Source organism: Nothobranchius furzeri, chromosome 4 (assembly GCF_043380555.1).
Source record: "Nothobranchius furzeri strain GRZ-AD chromosome 4, NfurGRZ-RIMD1, whole genome shotgun sequence".
NCBI lineage: Eukaryota > Metazoa > Chordata > Actinopteri > Cyprinodontiformes > Nothobranchiidae > Nothobranchius > Nothobranchius furzeri.
The window spans coordinates 83,851,574-83,867,829 of NC_091744.1; the positions used below are offsets into that span (position 1 = coordinate 83,851,574).

General features: G+C 42.9%; 1 protein-coding gene across 2 annotated transcripts in view; it reads left to right on the top strand.

Annotated features, from left to right (window-relative positions):
* parvaa (parvin, alpha a) overlaps positions 1–16,256 on the top strand; it is a 41,694-nt gene that overhangs the window by 15,096 nt on the left and 10,342 nt on the right. For both annotated transcript variants that reach the window (XM_015977360.3, XM_015977361.3), the window contains exons 6-9: positions 7,183–7,298; positions 7,522–7,580; positions 14,773–14,792; positions 14,875–14,936. In XM_015977360.3, the coding sequence (XP_015832846.1) occupies positions 7,183–7,298; positions 7,522–7,580; positions 14,773–14,792; positions 14,875–14,936 (257 nt within the window). The remainder of the gene's footprint in view (positions 1–7,182; positions 7,299–7,521; positions 7,581–14,772; positions 14,793–14,874; positions 14,937–16,256) is intronic.

A 16,256-nucleotide genomic window follows, 5' to 3' on the forward strand; every position in this document is an offset into this window, starting at 1 on the left:
CATTCAAGTATTGAGTATATTTACTGCATATTACAGTAAAATATTCTGTATGTGACCATATTATGGTGATCCTTGGGTCGTGATGATGGGGCCCTTTAATATTGTTGCCCAGGGTACAACAAAGTGTTAATCTGGCCCTGCCTACTGGGCATTCATTAGTAGCTGAGTGAGAGAGGCTGAGAGGGAGAGAAACTCAGAGAAGCTTTAGAGTTTTTACTGCTGGAGAAAAAAAAACGTAGCAAGTCATCATCTTCCTAAATGCAGTTATTCTCTTCTGAATCAGCACTTCTTTAAAGAAGAAATAGTTAAATGCAACAAAGGGAAAAATCCTTTTATTCAGCCTGTTCATGTGACTTGTATAAAAAATAAGTCTGAACAGTGTTAAAGGTTGTTCATCTAAAAATAAACCTTTAAGAGTTTGAAGATTTTTTTTTTGTTTTAATAAGCTCATCTTAAAGCATCTTTCTCAAGTCAAATAAAGGTTCCTCTGTGAGGTCAGATAGGCCCATCTGTGCTGTTTTGAAACAGAAATAAACAAATGAATCATATTTGTCCACCCAAATACTTGATAAATATCACAAAAACAGGAAGGACAAAAACACCGTCAAGGTAAAGTAAGAATTTTTATTTTTAAATAAGCAGCTGTTTGTGATTAATCATGAGTTAACTATGGACATGATTTATATCATTATTAAATAGCCTATTTGGCCTATAGGCTATGCAACTTGGATTTAATATGAAAAATTAGACAAACCTATTTTCAAATTAGGTATTTGCTCTATGTTGATTTATATTTCATAGACATTTACGGGCCAAGGGGAACATCAGCTGCTGATGGTATAATTTGAAGAAAAAAGTCCATTATGCTAACCTCCTCCCTTGATATTCAGAATTTTCTAGTTGTGTATACAATGTGTACATTGTGCCTCTCTAGTTCTTAATTAAGGATAAATAGTTTTGAATTTAGTCATGTCACATGCCAGTGATTGTGTTGCTTTTACTCTCTGTGTGTGTGTGTGTGTGAGGAGGGGGGGGGGGGGGCACCACGAATACTTTGTGCTTAGGGCACCAAAATAGCTAGCAATGGCCCTGTATATATATGTATATATATATATATACATATATATACAGGTGCTGGCCAGTAAATTAGAATATCATCAAAAGGTTGAAAATATTTCAGTAATTCCATTCAAAACGTGAAACTTGTACATTATATTCATGCAATGCACACAGACCAATGTATTTCCAATGTTCATTACATTTAAATTTGATATTCATAAGTGACAACTAATGAAAACTCCAAATTTGGTATCTCAAAAAATTAGAATATTCTGAAAAGGCTGAATATAGAAGACACCTGCTGCCACTCTAATCAGCTGATTTACTCAAAACACCTGCAAAGGCCTTTAAAAGGTCCCTCAGTCTTGTTTTGAAGGCACCACAATCATGGGGAAGACTTCTGACTTAACAGCTGTCCAAAAGACAATCATTGACACCTTGCACAAGGAGGGCAAGACACAAAAGGTGATTGCTAAAGAAGCTGGCTGTTCGCAGAGCTCTGTGTCCAAGCACATTAACAGACAGGCGAAGGGACGGAAAAAATGTGGTAGAAAAAAGTGTACAAGCTCTAGGGATAACCGCACCCTGCAGAGAATTGTGACGACAAACCCATTCAAAAATGTGGGGGAGATCCACAAAGAGTGGACTGCAGCTGGAGTCAGCGCTTCAAGAACCACCACGAGGAGACTCATGAAAGACATGGGATTCAGGTGTCGCATTCCGTGTGTCAAGCCACTCTTGAACATGAAACAGCGCAAGAAGCGTCTCGCCTGGGCCAAGGACAAAAAGGACTGGACTGATGCTGAGTGGTCCAAAGTTATGTTTTCTGATGAAAGCAAGTTCTGCATTTCCTTTGGAAATCAAGGACCCAGAGTCTGGAGGAAGAGCGGAGAAGCACAGAATCCACGTTGCATGAGGTCCAGTGTAAAGTTTCCACCGTCAGTGATGGTGTGGGGTGCCATGTCATCTGCCGGTGTTGGCCCACTCTGTTTCCTGAGGTCCAGGGTCAATGCAGCCGTCTACCAGGAAGTTTTAGAGCACTTCATGCTTCCTGCTGCTGACCAACTTTATGGGGATGCAGACTTCACCTTTCAACAGGACTTGGCACCTGCACACAGTGCCAAAACCACCAGCACCTGGTTCAAGGACCATGGTATCCCTGTCCTTGATTGGCCAGCAAACTCGCCTGACCTTAACCCCATAGAAAATCTATGGGGTATTGTGAAGCGGAGGATGCAATACGCTAGACCCAACAATGCAGAGGAGCTGAAGACGACTATCAGAGCAACCTGGGCTCTCATAACACCTGAGCAGTGCCACAGACTGATCGAGTCCATGCCACGCCGCATTACTGCAGTTATTGAGGCAAAAGGAGCCCCGACTAAGTATTGAGTGCTATACATGCACATTCTTTTCATGTTCATTCTTTTCAGTTGGCCAACATTAGAGAAACAAACATTTTTTCATTGGCCTTTAGAATATTCTAATTTTCTGAGATACCAGATTTGATGTTTTCATTGGTTGTCACCTATAAATATCAAAATTAAACGTAATAAACATCGGAAATACATTGGTCTGTGTGCATTGCATGAATATAATGTACAAGTTTCACGTTTTGAATGGAATTACTGAAATATTTTCAACCTTTTGATGATATTCTAATTTACTGGCCAGCACCTGTATATATATATATATATATATATATATATATATATATATATATATATATATATATATATATATATATATATATATGTGTGTGTGTGTGTGTATATAATGTGTGTGTGTGTGTATATATATATATATGTGTGTGTGTGTATATATATATATATATATATATATATATATATGTGTGTGTATATATATATGTAAAGTGGGTTGTTGTAATAAACAACTACAAAAATCCCCTTTTAAATAACCGAGTGGCGTTTGGTCGTCTGAGGTGTAAGGGAAGCTGTCTACGGCAGGTAAAATCGTGATTAAATACAACTTTTATACATAAAGACTCTTCAGAAGGGCTAAAAGGATCCAGTTAAGACCGAAACAAAAAGCTCTTCAGGTTTCTTCAGCTTTTCTTTCAACCATAGAAATAAAAAATCTGAGTGTAAAATAAGGTCTCCAGGCAGGCGTTCTTCTCACCTGCAGGAGGATTTTTTTATTAGATAGAAAAATAAAAGGATCCGAGCAGAAACACGCCTGGCAAAAAGCTTTTCAGCAGGATCCGTCTTTAATATCTAATCAAGTGCGACCTTCGTTATTTCCTCTCTGGAGGAGAGGCCGTTAAAAGGATTTGTGTTTTAATGTTCTCGTCTGCTGCTGCAGAAATACGCTGCGTATCGAGCAGGAAGCTTTCAGAATGAGGATTAGGGAAATGACTGAATTATCCTTATAAAACATTGTTTATTTAAAAACGACTGAATTATGTTCTAAATCTGGAGGATTCTCTTTCTGCACATCTTGTCCATCCTGATGAACACCTCAGCGCTGTCCAAAGTGTGGCTCGTGGGTCGTTCACTGAGGGGTTTTGTGTGGCCAACAATTCACAAATAATAAAAATTAACCCCTTAAAGAGCAAGTCACCCCCTACCAGAACCTTACTCCACTTCCTGTTTGAAAAATGCAACAAGTGCTGTTGCCTAGCAGACCGAGAGGGCGGAATCGCTAACAAACACACACGCACAGGCTCACAACGACATTGTGACATCATATGGTACCAGCTAACGTTGTAGGGTACCTCTTAGCTAATAGCGATGGCAGATTTAAATTCAAATGCAGTGCAGAGTTTTTACCTGACAATGGCACAACACTGACAGTGTCCCTTCTCCAGACACCATTACTGTACACAGCAGATAGCATGTAGGTCTAGTAGCATTTCAAGCAATATGGAAAAAATGCTCCAGAAAAGCATCTCTACTGCACCTTTTTTTGCCTGTGAAATAAATCAGTTTTAAATAATAGGAACAAGTTCTGTAACTTCAGTTCTTCTGTCATTACAAAACATGGCGAACCCGCCCGGCTGCGCTCTCGTTCTCTCACCAACGTCTGAATCTTCATGCTACAAAAACTGCGACCAGGAAACAAAATGATGCAAACGAGAAAAGTGAATGGAACGTATGAAGAAAGTGCGTCACCGAACGGCTCTGATGCAGGCTGTGTCCTTGCAAAGCTGCTGCTGCTGCAAGTTGTCTTCCAGAATGTTGCGGTGATGTGGAATGTCATTGATTTTCCTGAATTTAATCAGCTGTGTTTTGTTAGCTTTCATCCTTCATTGAAATCATTCCCGGTGTAATCTGTTGGGATCCTCGTGAGACTGGTTTATGTTTTGGGTCTGAGACTCGTTGCGTCCAAATGAACACTCTTTATTGGAGGAAATCTTTTATTTATCACGAATGAAGCATTTTTTTTGTGTCCAGTATTTCTGATAATCTTTTTGTTTTTTCGTAAGTTCAACCATTGAAGATAGACGGCGTTACCTTGAGAAATTCCGATAAATTCCTCGTTTGCTCGGCATTCCGAGGTTGACAAAACTGCAGTGATGAAGCTGGAAAAAATTGTGTTTTTTTTTAACATTATTTAATTCATTTCAAGGGTGTAATTGAACATTCGTTGTTTGAATGCAGTTTCGTTCTAGTGTAGTTATTCAGAAATGTGAATATGTTTAAGGGTTAAAATAGACACAACGGGATTTTTCTTTCTTATTTAATTTGCTGCTTTAAAATCATCTTGACAGCAACAGTCATGATTTACCTTTTCTTGGTCACATATCAGTCACAAATGGTCTTTGAGCTTTCATAGTTAAACTTGTTTTTGTTTTTCCTCGAGGACATCTCGTTTTCCTTTTATCCACTTTTTATATTTTTATCAATTTTATTTTGTTTCTGTTTTATTGTTCTTGTTGTACCCACGGGAGGCGACATCACCTCTCCATTCATTTTCAATGAGACATGTGTAACAAAGCGATCATCGCGGGTCTCCCTCCTACTAAGCGAAACGCGAAAAACGTGCGTGTGAAATTTTGCGCTCGTGCACGTGTCGTGCACAGGCGACCCAGCGACGCGATCCCAGAAAGTTGAAACATTTTCAACTTTTCATCGCTGTCGCTCAGACGAGGACCAATCAACGGAGGTTTCATTCACTGACCAATGAGCGGACAGGATGCTCCGTACACCTCCGAGCAAACATGGAGGAGAAGTTGATTATTATTATGTTTTATAGTAAAATCAGAAGTAAGATTTCACACAACTCTAGCAGCACCTTGTGAAACATCATATCTACCACTTTATTAACTCTGAACCGCTTAAATAACCTTAATTCCCTCCAACCTGACACAGCCAATTAAAACAAAGGAAGTTTCAATTTCGCCATGGAACAGAACGCGTAGACGGCTTTGCTGCTGTGCTTGTCACACCTGACACACGAGAGGCGATCCGCACCAGCGGCAAAGCCGTCTATGCGTTCTGTTCCATGGCGAAATTGAAACTTCCTTTGTTTTAATTGGCTGTGTCAGGTTGGAGGGAATTAAGGTTATTTAAGCGGTTCAGAGTTAATAAAGCGGTAGATATGATGTTTCACAAGGTGCTGCTAGAGTTATGTGACATCTTACTTCTGATTTTACTATAAAACATAATAATAATCAACTTCTCCTCCATGTTTGCTCGGAGATGTACGGAGCATCCTGTCCGCTCATTGGTCAGTGAATGAAACCTCCGTTGATTGGTCCTCGTCCGAGCGACAGCGATGAAAAGTTGAAAATGTTTCAACTTTCTGGGATCGCGTCGCTGGGTCGCCTGTGCACGACACGTGCACGAGCGCAAAATTTCACACGCACGTTTTTCGCGTTTCGCTTAGTATGAGGGAGACCCGCGATGATCGCTTTGTTGCGCACGTCTCATTGAAAATGAATGGAGAGGCGATGTCGCCTCCCGTGTGTCGAGCCCAAACTTTTCATCGCTGTCCCTCGGACGAGGACCAATAAGCGGACAGGATGCTCCGTACATCTCCAAGCAAACATGGAGGAGAAGTTGATTATTATTATGTTTTATAGTAAAATCAGAAGTAAGATTTCACATAACTCTAGCAGCAACTTGTGAAACATCATATCTACCGCTTTATTAACTCTGAACCGCTTAAATAACCTTAATTCCCTCCAGCCTGACACAGCCAATCAAAACAACGGAAGTTTCAATTTCGCCATGGAGCAGAACGCGTAGACGGCTTTGCCGCTGGCGCGCATCGCCTCCCGTGTGTCTGGTAATAAAAGCGACAGCGACAAATTTCGCTGATTGCAGTCGTTTGTCGCCTCCCGTGTGTCGAGCCCCTAGTCTACACGGGACAGCAGCAGCTCAGGAGGTAGCGCGAGTTTTCCAGTAATCGGAAGGCTGCAGGTTCGATCCTGGCTCCGACCAGAGAATGCTGTTGTTGTGTCTAAATGGTCTAGCAGTTGTCAGTGTGCCCCAGGGCAGCTGGGGCACTACATCGTAGCACATCATCACCAGCGTATGATTGGATGAATGATTGATTGGAAGGCTCTAAACAAAAAAAAGGCCACGGGTCCCCCGGTGGAAGGTGCTATATAAATAAAGTTGATGATGATGAAACACAAAAGCACATTTCTGTTCTACCTGGTCAACGTACAGCCAGCTCGGACTCCGGACTCTGTGCACCAACACGTGCACCGTGATGATTTTATCAGGTGTTCGCAGCTGAGCTGAGCATGAATTCGCTGCCTGCATATTAACAAAGTCCCAGTTGGGTTTGGGAGAAATTCATGCAGCTCATTTCCAAACTTCAGACCAGTTGGAAGCATAAAAAAGCAAAAAGCAAATTAAGATTTTAAAGGCTGGAACTGCAGTTGGTTTTAGCTCATACATCAGTAACGGTAATAATAAATGGAAATCTTGAAACTTTATTTTAAAATAGATTTTGGCAAAGATTTAAGACACAGGTCGTTTTATCTTTTAATTTAACCAAAGTTTGTTAGTTTGTTTGTTTCCAAATGTGTAAGACTCTTATTCTGAAGGATGTTAGGACATTCTGTGTTGTTCTACCACATTTTAATAAATGCATGGTCTACAAACTCCAGTTTTGTTCTGTTGTTTAATATATTTTTGGATGTTTTCCTAGCGGTCCATGCTAAGAGCATCGTCGCCATCCTGCACCTGCTGGTGGCGTTGTCGCAGCACTTCAGAGCACCAATCAGATTGCCAGATCACGTCTCCATTCAAGTAGTGGTGGTCCAGGTGGGTGCAACTGTGAAGGTTTTTTTATTGGTTTTATTTTGATATTTATTTTATGTGTTTTTTTTTCTTTTTTATGTGTAATTTAATAGAATTCCATGTAAAATCATTTGCTAACTTGTGTGTCACCTTTGTAGGTTTTCACGCTTGCGGTTTATTATCTCTGACACACTCAGCTGCACGCGTGACTAACCTGGACACCGTGTCCTCCCTTTGTGTCTTCTAGAAAAGGGAGGGCATCCTCCAGTCCAGGCAGATTCAGGAAGAAATCACCGGTAACACGGAGTGAGTGCACTTCACTTTTCTCACACTGAGCTCTGGTCGGATACCGGTGCTACAAATAAACCTCCTGGTGATAATGACTCAGCAAAACATGATGTATTCGTGAAGCATCGTGCAGAACGTCATCCGCCTCCAGGAGGGCAGACTTTGTCCTCTGTTGTTTCATTTTCTGGGTTTTTTCATTCATTATCACCTGCTTTTAAAGGAGAACGATGATGTTTTTACCTGTTTGCTAAATGTCTCACATACGTCTAGATTTATTTTAATGAACGTTTCAGAAAGCAATCACGTTGATAGAGTGGACGTAAGTTTTCTACCAAGTTTGTGTTGAAAAAAGAAGACAGCTGCTTTTATCAGATCCAAATAACATTATGGTCTCAGAGCCACCGCTGGGGGTGACTGAGCTTACAACGGTTGATTAGCGGTGGCGGCCATCTTGAATCAGGTTGACTCCTAAAGTTTGGCGTTGTTGATGAGCGATTTGTAAAAATCATTTAGTGCCCGTTAAATATTTAGCAGCTGATGACGACGGTTAATGCAAAGCTTTAAAGCTTGGAGTATCAGCTGGGATGACTCCGTCTGGCTGAGTCGTGGCCCTTTTGTGGGTTTTTCTGGCCGCCTGTCTGCGGTGACCAGCCGGAGTTTGGCTGACTCCCGAGGTAGCTGTAGACGAACATCTGGGGTTTCATTTCTAAAAGTCTCATCACACATTCATATATGAGATCTGTTGCTAAGAGACAGGATCGACGCCAATGTCAACAGCAAGCTGGTTATCAGTTCCGAGTGTGTTTGCGACAACCCTGGGCTACTAAAGCCACATTTTATCCTGAGGAAGCTCTCTTACCTCAAATACCAGAGTGGACACCAGAGATGGACGTTTCTTAAAGCTCACACAGACTCCGCAAAGATCCTAATGGATTTTGAGAATCTAGAATAGAATAGACTATTGATCCCACAGTGGGGAAATTCACTTGTTATAGCAGCAACAACACTTAACTCATTCACTGCCAGCCGTTTCCTGATCACTAACGGCCTTCGCTGCCAGCGTTTCTCACCGTTTTTACTGTTTTTTTAAGAGTCACAGAACGTTGCGCGCTAGCATGATGTCGATGCCAAAACAACCAAAACAAAGAGGAGACTCACCTCTTACATCAGGAAGAAGCCGCGTGTTTCGAGCGTTATCCGTTCTTTCGTAATCCGTTGTCGAATTGTGATCAGCAGACGCTTTGCCGGCTCGCGCCTCACTTTTTTTACGGGAACGGCCCAAAACGATTTCCAAACACATGGATGTGTTGCGTCCTGATCATGTGACGTGTGACGTATGCGGATGAAGATCGGCTTCAGGGCCGAGATGTTTGTTCTCTCAGCACGGGGGCTCGTTCTGATGCTCAAACAGTAAAAAAAATGCAAATGACGACTTTAGTCGTCATTGGCAGTGAATGAATAATTTGATGAAAAATAATAATAAAGATACATGTTTTTATTAGGGCTGAAACGATTCCTTGAGTACCTCAAATAATTCGAGTAAAATTCTCTGCCTCGAGGCTTCGTTTAATTCATGTTTAATTAATTCATGGCTTTGCAATCGCCCGGGGACATGTTTCTAGTGATGGGATTTATGGCTCTTTCATGGGAACCGTTCATTAGTCGGTTGTTTACCTCAAAGAGCCGTTCAAAAGACTGGCTCCTTTGAATGAAGTGAAGCCAACGGGGGGGTTCAAGAGCAACGTCTTCCTGCGGTGTCCGTGAGGGCGCACAGGGTTGTTAGCGTTCCTCCCAAGATATGTATATAAACACGTGTTTCTATGGTTCCTCCTACGTCCGTCATAGCGGTGGGTGGGTTTTGAGCGGGTGAGTTTGACCGACTTCCGGGGAGGTTTGTTAAGATGAACGGCTCTCTACAGGGACTCGGCTCCCATCATTCACTTTGAAAACCCGTTCAAAAGATTTGATTCATTCGTGAACGTCACATCAGTACGTGTTTCACCCGGACCGAAATAAGTGACGCACATACGCACTGCACTGAATACACACGCGAGTAGTGACAACTTAACTTTCTCTTAAGCATGGCAGACAATGTGGACCCCGGTGGAGTGCGAAAAAGACAGAATATGTCAAAGGTGTGGGACCATTTTTCACGTCGTTAGGCGGAAAACGTAGTCCAGTGTAAATAACGTTAAATGGATTTAACCTACCACAACGTCACATCCTCCATGCTGCAGCACCTGACCAGGAAACATCCACACGTAAATGTCACTTCTGCAAGCTGACTCGGAGGTGGTTTTTTGATCCACCCTGTTCTTCTGATAACGACCCAGATTCCTTAACTTCTCAGTTTAACGAGCACTGCCTCTCCATTCTGGACAACATCTGTCCTGTCAGAACCAGATCAGTTCCTGCAGTGAACCCTACTCCCTGGTTTACTGACAGCCTTCGCAGCCTGAAGCACCAATGCAGAAAAATTTAGCGTTTGTGGAAGAAAACCCGTCTCCACATCCATCTGCTGCACCTAAAGGATCTTCTGACATCCTTTAACTCTGCAGTCAGAGACGCGAGGGTTGTCTCTTTCTCCAACCTGGTGTCCCAGAGCAAACGGAACCCCAAGGTGCTGTTTAACACCATCAGCAGCATCGTCTCTCCTGCCTCCTACAGCCTCCATCCACTCTGCTGCAGACTGTGAGAACTTCCTGTCTTTCTTTGTGGACTAAGTCAATAAGGTTAGATCTAGCATCTCTCCTTCAGCCTTATCGCCGCCTCTCCCGACTCCAACCAAGCCCATCATCCTAGATAGCTTTGCTCCTGTTTCTTTGCCTGAGTTAACCAAACTAGTTAACTCTATGAAGACCTCTGCATGCCCCCTCCACATCTTACCCTCATCTTTGTTTAAAAGTGCTTCTCAGTCCATCGGTCCCAGCGTGCTCTCTGTAATTAATGCTTCTCTGGTCTCTGGTCAGGTCCCTGCTTACTTTAAGAACGCTGTAATCCACCCGCTTCTTAAAAAACCGAGTCTCGACCCCTCTCTCCATAGCAGCTTCAGACCCATCTCTAAACTTCTGTTCATCTCCAAGATCTTGGAAAAGGTTGTGGCTAAACAACTCACAGCTGCTCTTGATGAACATAACATCTATGATAGCTTCCAGTCAGGTTTTCGTAGAGCTCATTCTACTGAAACAGTTCTTCTTAGGGTCTCCAATGACCTTCTGACTCACAGTGATGCAGGGGACTGTTCTGTTCTGGTCCTGCTGGACCTGACTGCAGCCTTTGACACTGTTGACCATCACCTGCTACTGGAGAGGCTGAGAGACTGGGTAGGCCTATCAGGATCTGCTCTGGAGTGGTTCTCCTCTTATCTGTCTGAGCGCTCCTTTTCTGTGGCCGTCTCCATGTTTAAGTCCTCCACCACCTCTCTTACCCATGGTGTCTCACAAGGTTCTGTGCTGGGGCCTCTGCTCTTCCTCCTCTATCTGCTTCCTCTTCAGCACATCCTGAGCTCCTTCAAAGGAATCTCCTACCATCTTTACGCAGATGACATCCAACTGTACATCTCCTTTAAGCCCCATGAGATGTCTAAGCTGCAGCTGTTACACACCTGCTTAGACTCTATCACAACCTGGATGGTGGGAGCTTTCTTCAGCTGAATGAAGATAAGACTGAGATCCTCATCTGTGCCCCAGACAAGCTGTTTGTGTGACCTTTGACCCAGCTCCCACCCTGGATTCTCATGTCAGTTCTCTTGTTGGCTCTTCCTTCTTCCATCTCAGGAACGTTGCTAAGCTGAGTCCCATTCTGTCCCGCTCTGAACTTGAGACAGTTCTCCACACCTTCATCTCCTCACGCTTAGACTACTGTAACTCTCTTTTCACGTGTCTGAGCAGAACCTCCCTGAACCGTCTACAGGTGGTTCAGAACGCCTGTGCTCGGCTTCTGACCAAGTCCTCCAAACACACCCACACCACCCCGCTTCTCCTCCAGCTTCACTGGCTGCCAGTCAACTTCAGGGTTCATTTCTAGATCCTGTTTCTGGTCTATAGGGCCTTACATGGACAAGCACCATCTTACATTGGTGATCTTCTTAGTCCCTACACCTCCAGCAGGTCCCTGAGGTCCAGTGATCAAAGCCTACTGGTTGTGCAGCACCAGGCTAAAGGTCAAAGGTGACAGATCATCTGCTGCTGTGGCCCCCAGAATCTGGACCTCTCTCCCCCTGAGCCTGAGATCAGTGGACTCAGTGGTCTCCTTTAAAAAGCAGATGAAGACTCACTTGTTCAAGCTGGCTTTTGTATGACCTTCTTCACCTCTCTCTCTTTATTCTGCTCTCCCCACCTATTCCACCTTCCTCAGGATCCACTGGTTTCCCTCTTTCCTGTTCACTCTCTCTCTTTCTTAACATTTTTTAATCACAATTGTCTATTTTTGCTCATTTTAAATATATTTTTAAACATTTTCTAAATGCTTTTTAATATTTTTACAATTTATGTTTTTGTGAAGCGCCTCATGATTTTTATCTTGAGAGGCGCTATAGAAATGATATTTTTTTCTTCTTCATAAATTTGTTTTTGAGGTGGCGACACCTGATTTGATAACGTTACTGGTGTCGTGCTCAGGTCGCAGATGTCTGGAGCGCGTCAACGATCAGAGCTTTGCATGCGCAAGCTGGTTAAGGTTAGGATGGGGGTGAGGGGAATGTTAAATTGCAAGAGGGTAAAGGTCACAATTTGGTTAAATGTCCGTTTTACAGCGGGCGTCAGTACCAACGCTCTGCACAGCGCGTCGCCTCCGCCTCCCGACGCGCAGGAGCTCGTCACCTGCTGTCTTTTCCGAGGACTGCATCTTGTCGGTCATTATCATGTGACAGCGACTAGTCGATGAAAAGCATAAAAAGTCACTACAGAGCCGTGAAGTCAACTAGTCGACTAGTTCATACAACCCCTAGTTTTTACACAACACACGTCAGTCTTTTCTTGGTGTTGTTATTGACGTCTGTTGTCCCTGGGGACTACTGCAGGAGGACAGGTATTTATGAGAGTGGCGGAGGAAAATGAAAGAAAGTAAATAAATGTTTTGTGATCAGTATAATTTGACATAACCACGGCAAACATGCTTTCTCAACAATCCTTGTTATTAAGTGTGAGGGAAAACAAGTGTAGAAATTAAAACGGACGTGTGTTAATAGGGAAATGGCTGGCGAGCCATGTTTGCGCACGCGCCGTGAGCGGTTCTGGTGCTGTCCTAGTTTCCAGGCTGGTAGATTCTCGCACGAGGGGAAAATCGGCTCAGGTTGTTTACTTATTTTTTGCACAGGCATTTGTTTACTGTGAAGTAAAGTTGAAGAGCTGAAGTTTTGAAAACTAATTTTGAATAAAACTTGAAGAATAACTGGCAATTGCTCATTTTAAGAGGTCTTTCATATTTTATAAAATGCTATTTGATGTAATGGTTTACAAACACAAAAGAGTAATTTATTAGAGTACTCGATTCATCGATAAAAGTTTTGACAGAGTACTCGATTACATAAATATTCGATAGCTGCAGTCCTAGTATATGTACACATAGGCCATGATCTAGTATTGTAACCTTCGAACACTTAAAAACCACGAATACAAAAATAAAAAACTTGGGCTCCAACACTACGCAGCGTACTGCAAGAGACACCGACCTACTATGTAAATCCGGTATTGAACGAGTATTGAGTTATTGAGTACCAGGATAATGCCAGTACCAGTCAAACTGAGGAGTTCTACACTCTTACTGCAGAGGGGATGAATGACCTACGGTAGCGTTCTGTTTTACATCTGGGATGTCTCCGTCTGCCTCTGAAGGGGCTGTCCGTGGTCTCTCTAAATCTGAGTGTATTCATCACTTAATTCACGTCGATCACAACCACCAGACGTGAAACCCACAAACGCGTAAGCCGAGGCGTGGGGAAACACGTTGGCAGGCTTAGTTGTTCTTGTTCGGATCGCTGAGACCTGACGTTCTGCTGAGCCTGTACTGCTGAAAGGACACGGCTGTTCTCGATGACGACCAGGTAATGGAACATCTTGGGCTGAACATCACATTTTCACAGAAACGGTGAAATCGTAACGGGACCATTTAGGGGTCAAACATGGGTTACAAACCCAGTTTCAGCCTCTACCATCACAGCCATTTTTGTGTTTGCTAAATTGAATCAGCTGCGGTGGCCATCTTGAATCAGGATGACTGTAAAAGTGAACTAATTATAGATTCTGGGTGTTTAATTTGAGTCCACCTCATGCTTCATGAGATAGTTTGCTAAAACAGAAACACACAAATGCTATCTTAGGCTTTTTGTTGATGTAAACATCAGTTGCTGTGAGTTTTTTTGGGTGGAGGTCAAACAGTTCCTGCAGGAGGTGTAGAACAGACATCGAGCTCAGGTGAAGAGACAACAAGCTCACGCCTTAAATCACGCTCGGCCTCTCACACACTTTGTTTCCCCGGGGAGACCGTCCTGTTCCTGTCCTGCAGCCTGACGGCACCAACCAGGGAGATAACAGCAGGCCAGCTCACACACACACACACATTTGGTCATGGTGGATGGATGGATGCTAATACAACACACACATGGTCACAGCAGAAATGGGTCATTACCACAGCAGCAGGACCGTTGCCCAGGCTCGCCTATGTTTGCCATCAGAGATTACACCATGAACATGTGTGTGTGTGTGTGTGTGTGTGTGTGTGTGTGTGTGTGTGTGTGTGTGTGTGTGTGTGTGTGTGTGTGTGTGTGTGTGTGTGTGTGTGTGTGTGCGCCATTTCTTGTTGGCCTGCCTGCTGCGATATCTCTTCCTCCGGGACACGTGTGCTGCAGCGATCCCTTCCCTCCAGCAGCATCTGACCCTCTCCAGGCGGAGCGTTCTGACAGCAGACGAGAGGTCCTCCCTTCCCAGAGAATACCTGCATGTCCTGCACAGACATGTCTTCATTTATTGTTTGAACACCTGTCGGGATAGGTCTTTCTTTGGGGGATAGTTGCATTGTTCTACAGGATGTGGTGATTGTAACCGCCTCACGTTATTCAAAGGTTATTAGTCCTCTACATTCCTCTGTGATTGAACTGGAAGCGCAGGTCTCTTTATTCCCTTGTTTATCCTAAAAGTGTGAAATTATCAGTGGGCAGAAAACTGCCTTTGATTTTCTGTTCCACACATTTTCTCTCCTGTTTGTGTTTCAGGGCTTTCTCTGGCAGACACGGTATGTATTCACCAGGAACAGGAGGGGTTTGAGCCAAAGCTTCCCGTCATTCCTGTGTATTTATCTCCTTTATCCTCCACAGAGCGCGACGCTTTCGACACCCTGTTTGACCACGCTCCGGATAAGCTGAATGTTGTTAAAAAGGTACGAAGGCTTCTGTTAGCGTTCCAGATTTATCTACGGTGTCTGGAGCCGTCACACCGACAGAATATTCCCTTTGTTTAGTAAACAAATATCACTAACTGTACAAAACATGTATTCGCTTTCACACGTAGCTTCATTTTGTCAGTTAAATCTTTATTAAAACAGACGGGCACAAAGAAAACGATTTTTAGTGTCATCGGCAAACATTTGATTGTTTTATTGTTATTAAAATATTCATTATTTTACCTTTTTTATTAAACGTCTATTCTAAAAACACATTACTAACTCTTCTTTCATAAGGAAATTCTGTTTAGTTTTTCATAAATCTAATGATCTACACTGTAAAATGTGATCAGTTACCCTTACATAAAAAATGGATGCAAACTGATTGAACTTAAAATAATAAATACACAGGCGTAAGTAGTTCCTGAACATCTGTTGGAGCCACTAATGAGTACAAAGGAAAATATGCTTAAGGTGACTGAGTGTGTTTTCTTTGGTAATGGGGGGCAGCACATACCTAAATCATTGCAAGCGAGCAGTATTTTTATGTTCCAGTAAGACCTTACCTATGGATGGCCATTAGGGTCAAAAATCCCTGGGAGCGCAACCTCAAGCAAAATAACAAGCACATCAGACTCCCTTTCATCACTGGCAACGATTGGAGAGGTAAATGTGTAAAATAACAACATTTATGAATGGTGAAAGTTTTGTAACCCTTTGTTACAAATCAGTAAATGTGTTTTGTCCTGACGGGCTCCCGTAGAAGGAAACATGGCGTCGCTCAGAGACTTGTTTCTCAATGTCAAGGAACCTTGCCTTGATGTCTTGGCCCCGCCCCAGTTGCCTAGGAGATACGTCATCAGGAGCCACCAAGACGTATTCTAATCGGTTCCAATGTTCATGTTCTACCGAGGCGTGTGTTCTCCGTTTGTTAGCCGTTAAGCTAGCTGAGCAAGGACACATGGGAGGTGTCTTGTAGCCTAGCCTTGGTCAAAAATTACCTAGAATACACCGCGGTATTTTCAAAAGGACGGCGGATCAGAAGCCGGCAGCTACCGGAGACAATTTTCAAGTTTAAAAGTAAGTCAACTAATTTAAAATGTATTTTTTTAGATCCAAAGAAGTTATCTATGGTTGGTTAGTTACTTAGTAGTTGCAGCTTCGGTGGTTACTGGGTAGTAACTCACTTATATATTTAATTTAAAAAACATATACACAATTTAAAAAGTAAAAGGCTCGATAGATATTTATATTGAAACTTTAAAAATATAACGTTGTCTCCCGTGTCACATGATGTTACGTGACCGCTGTGGAAGC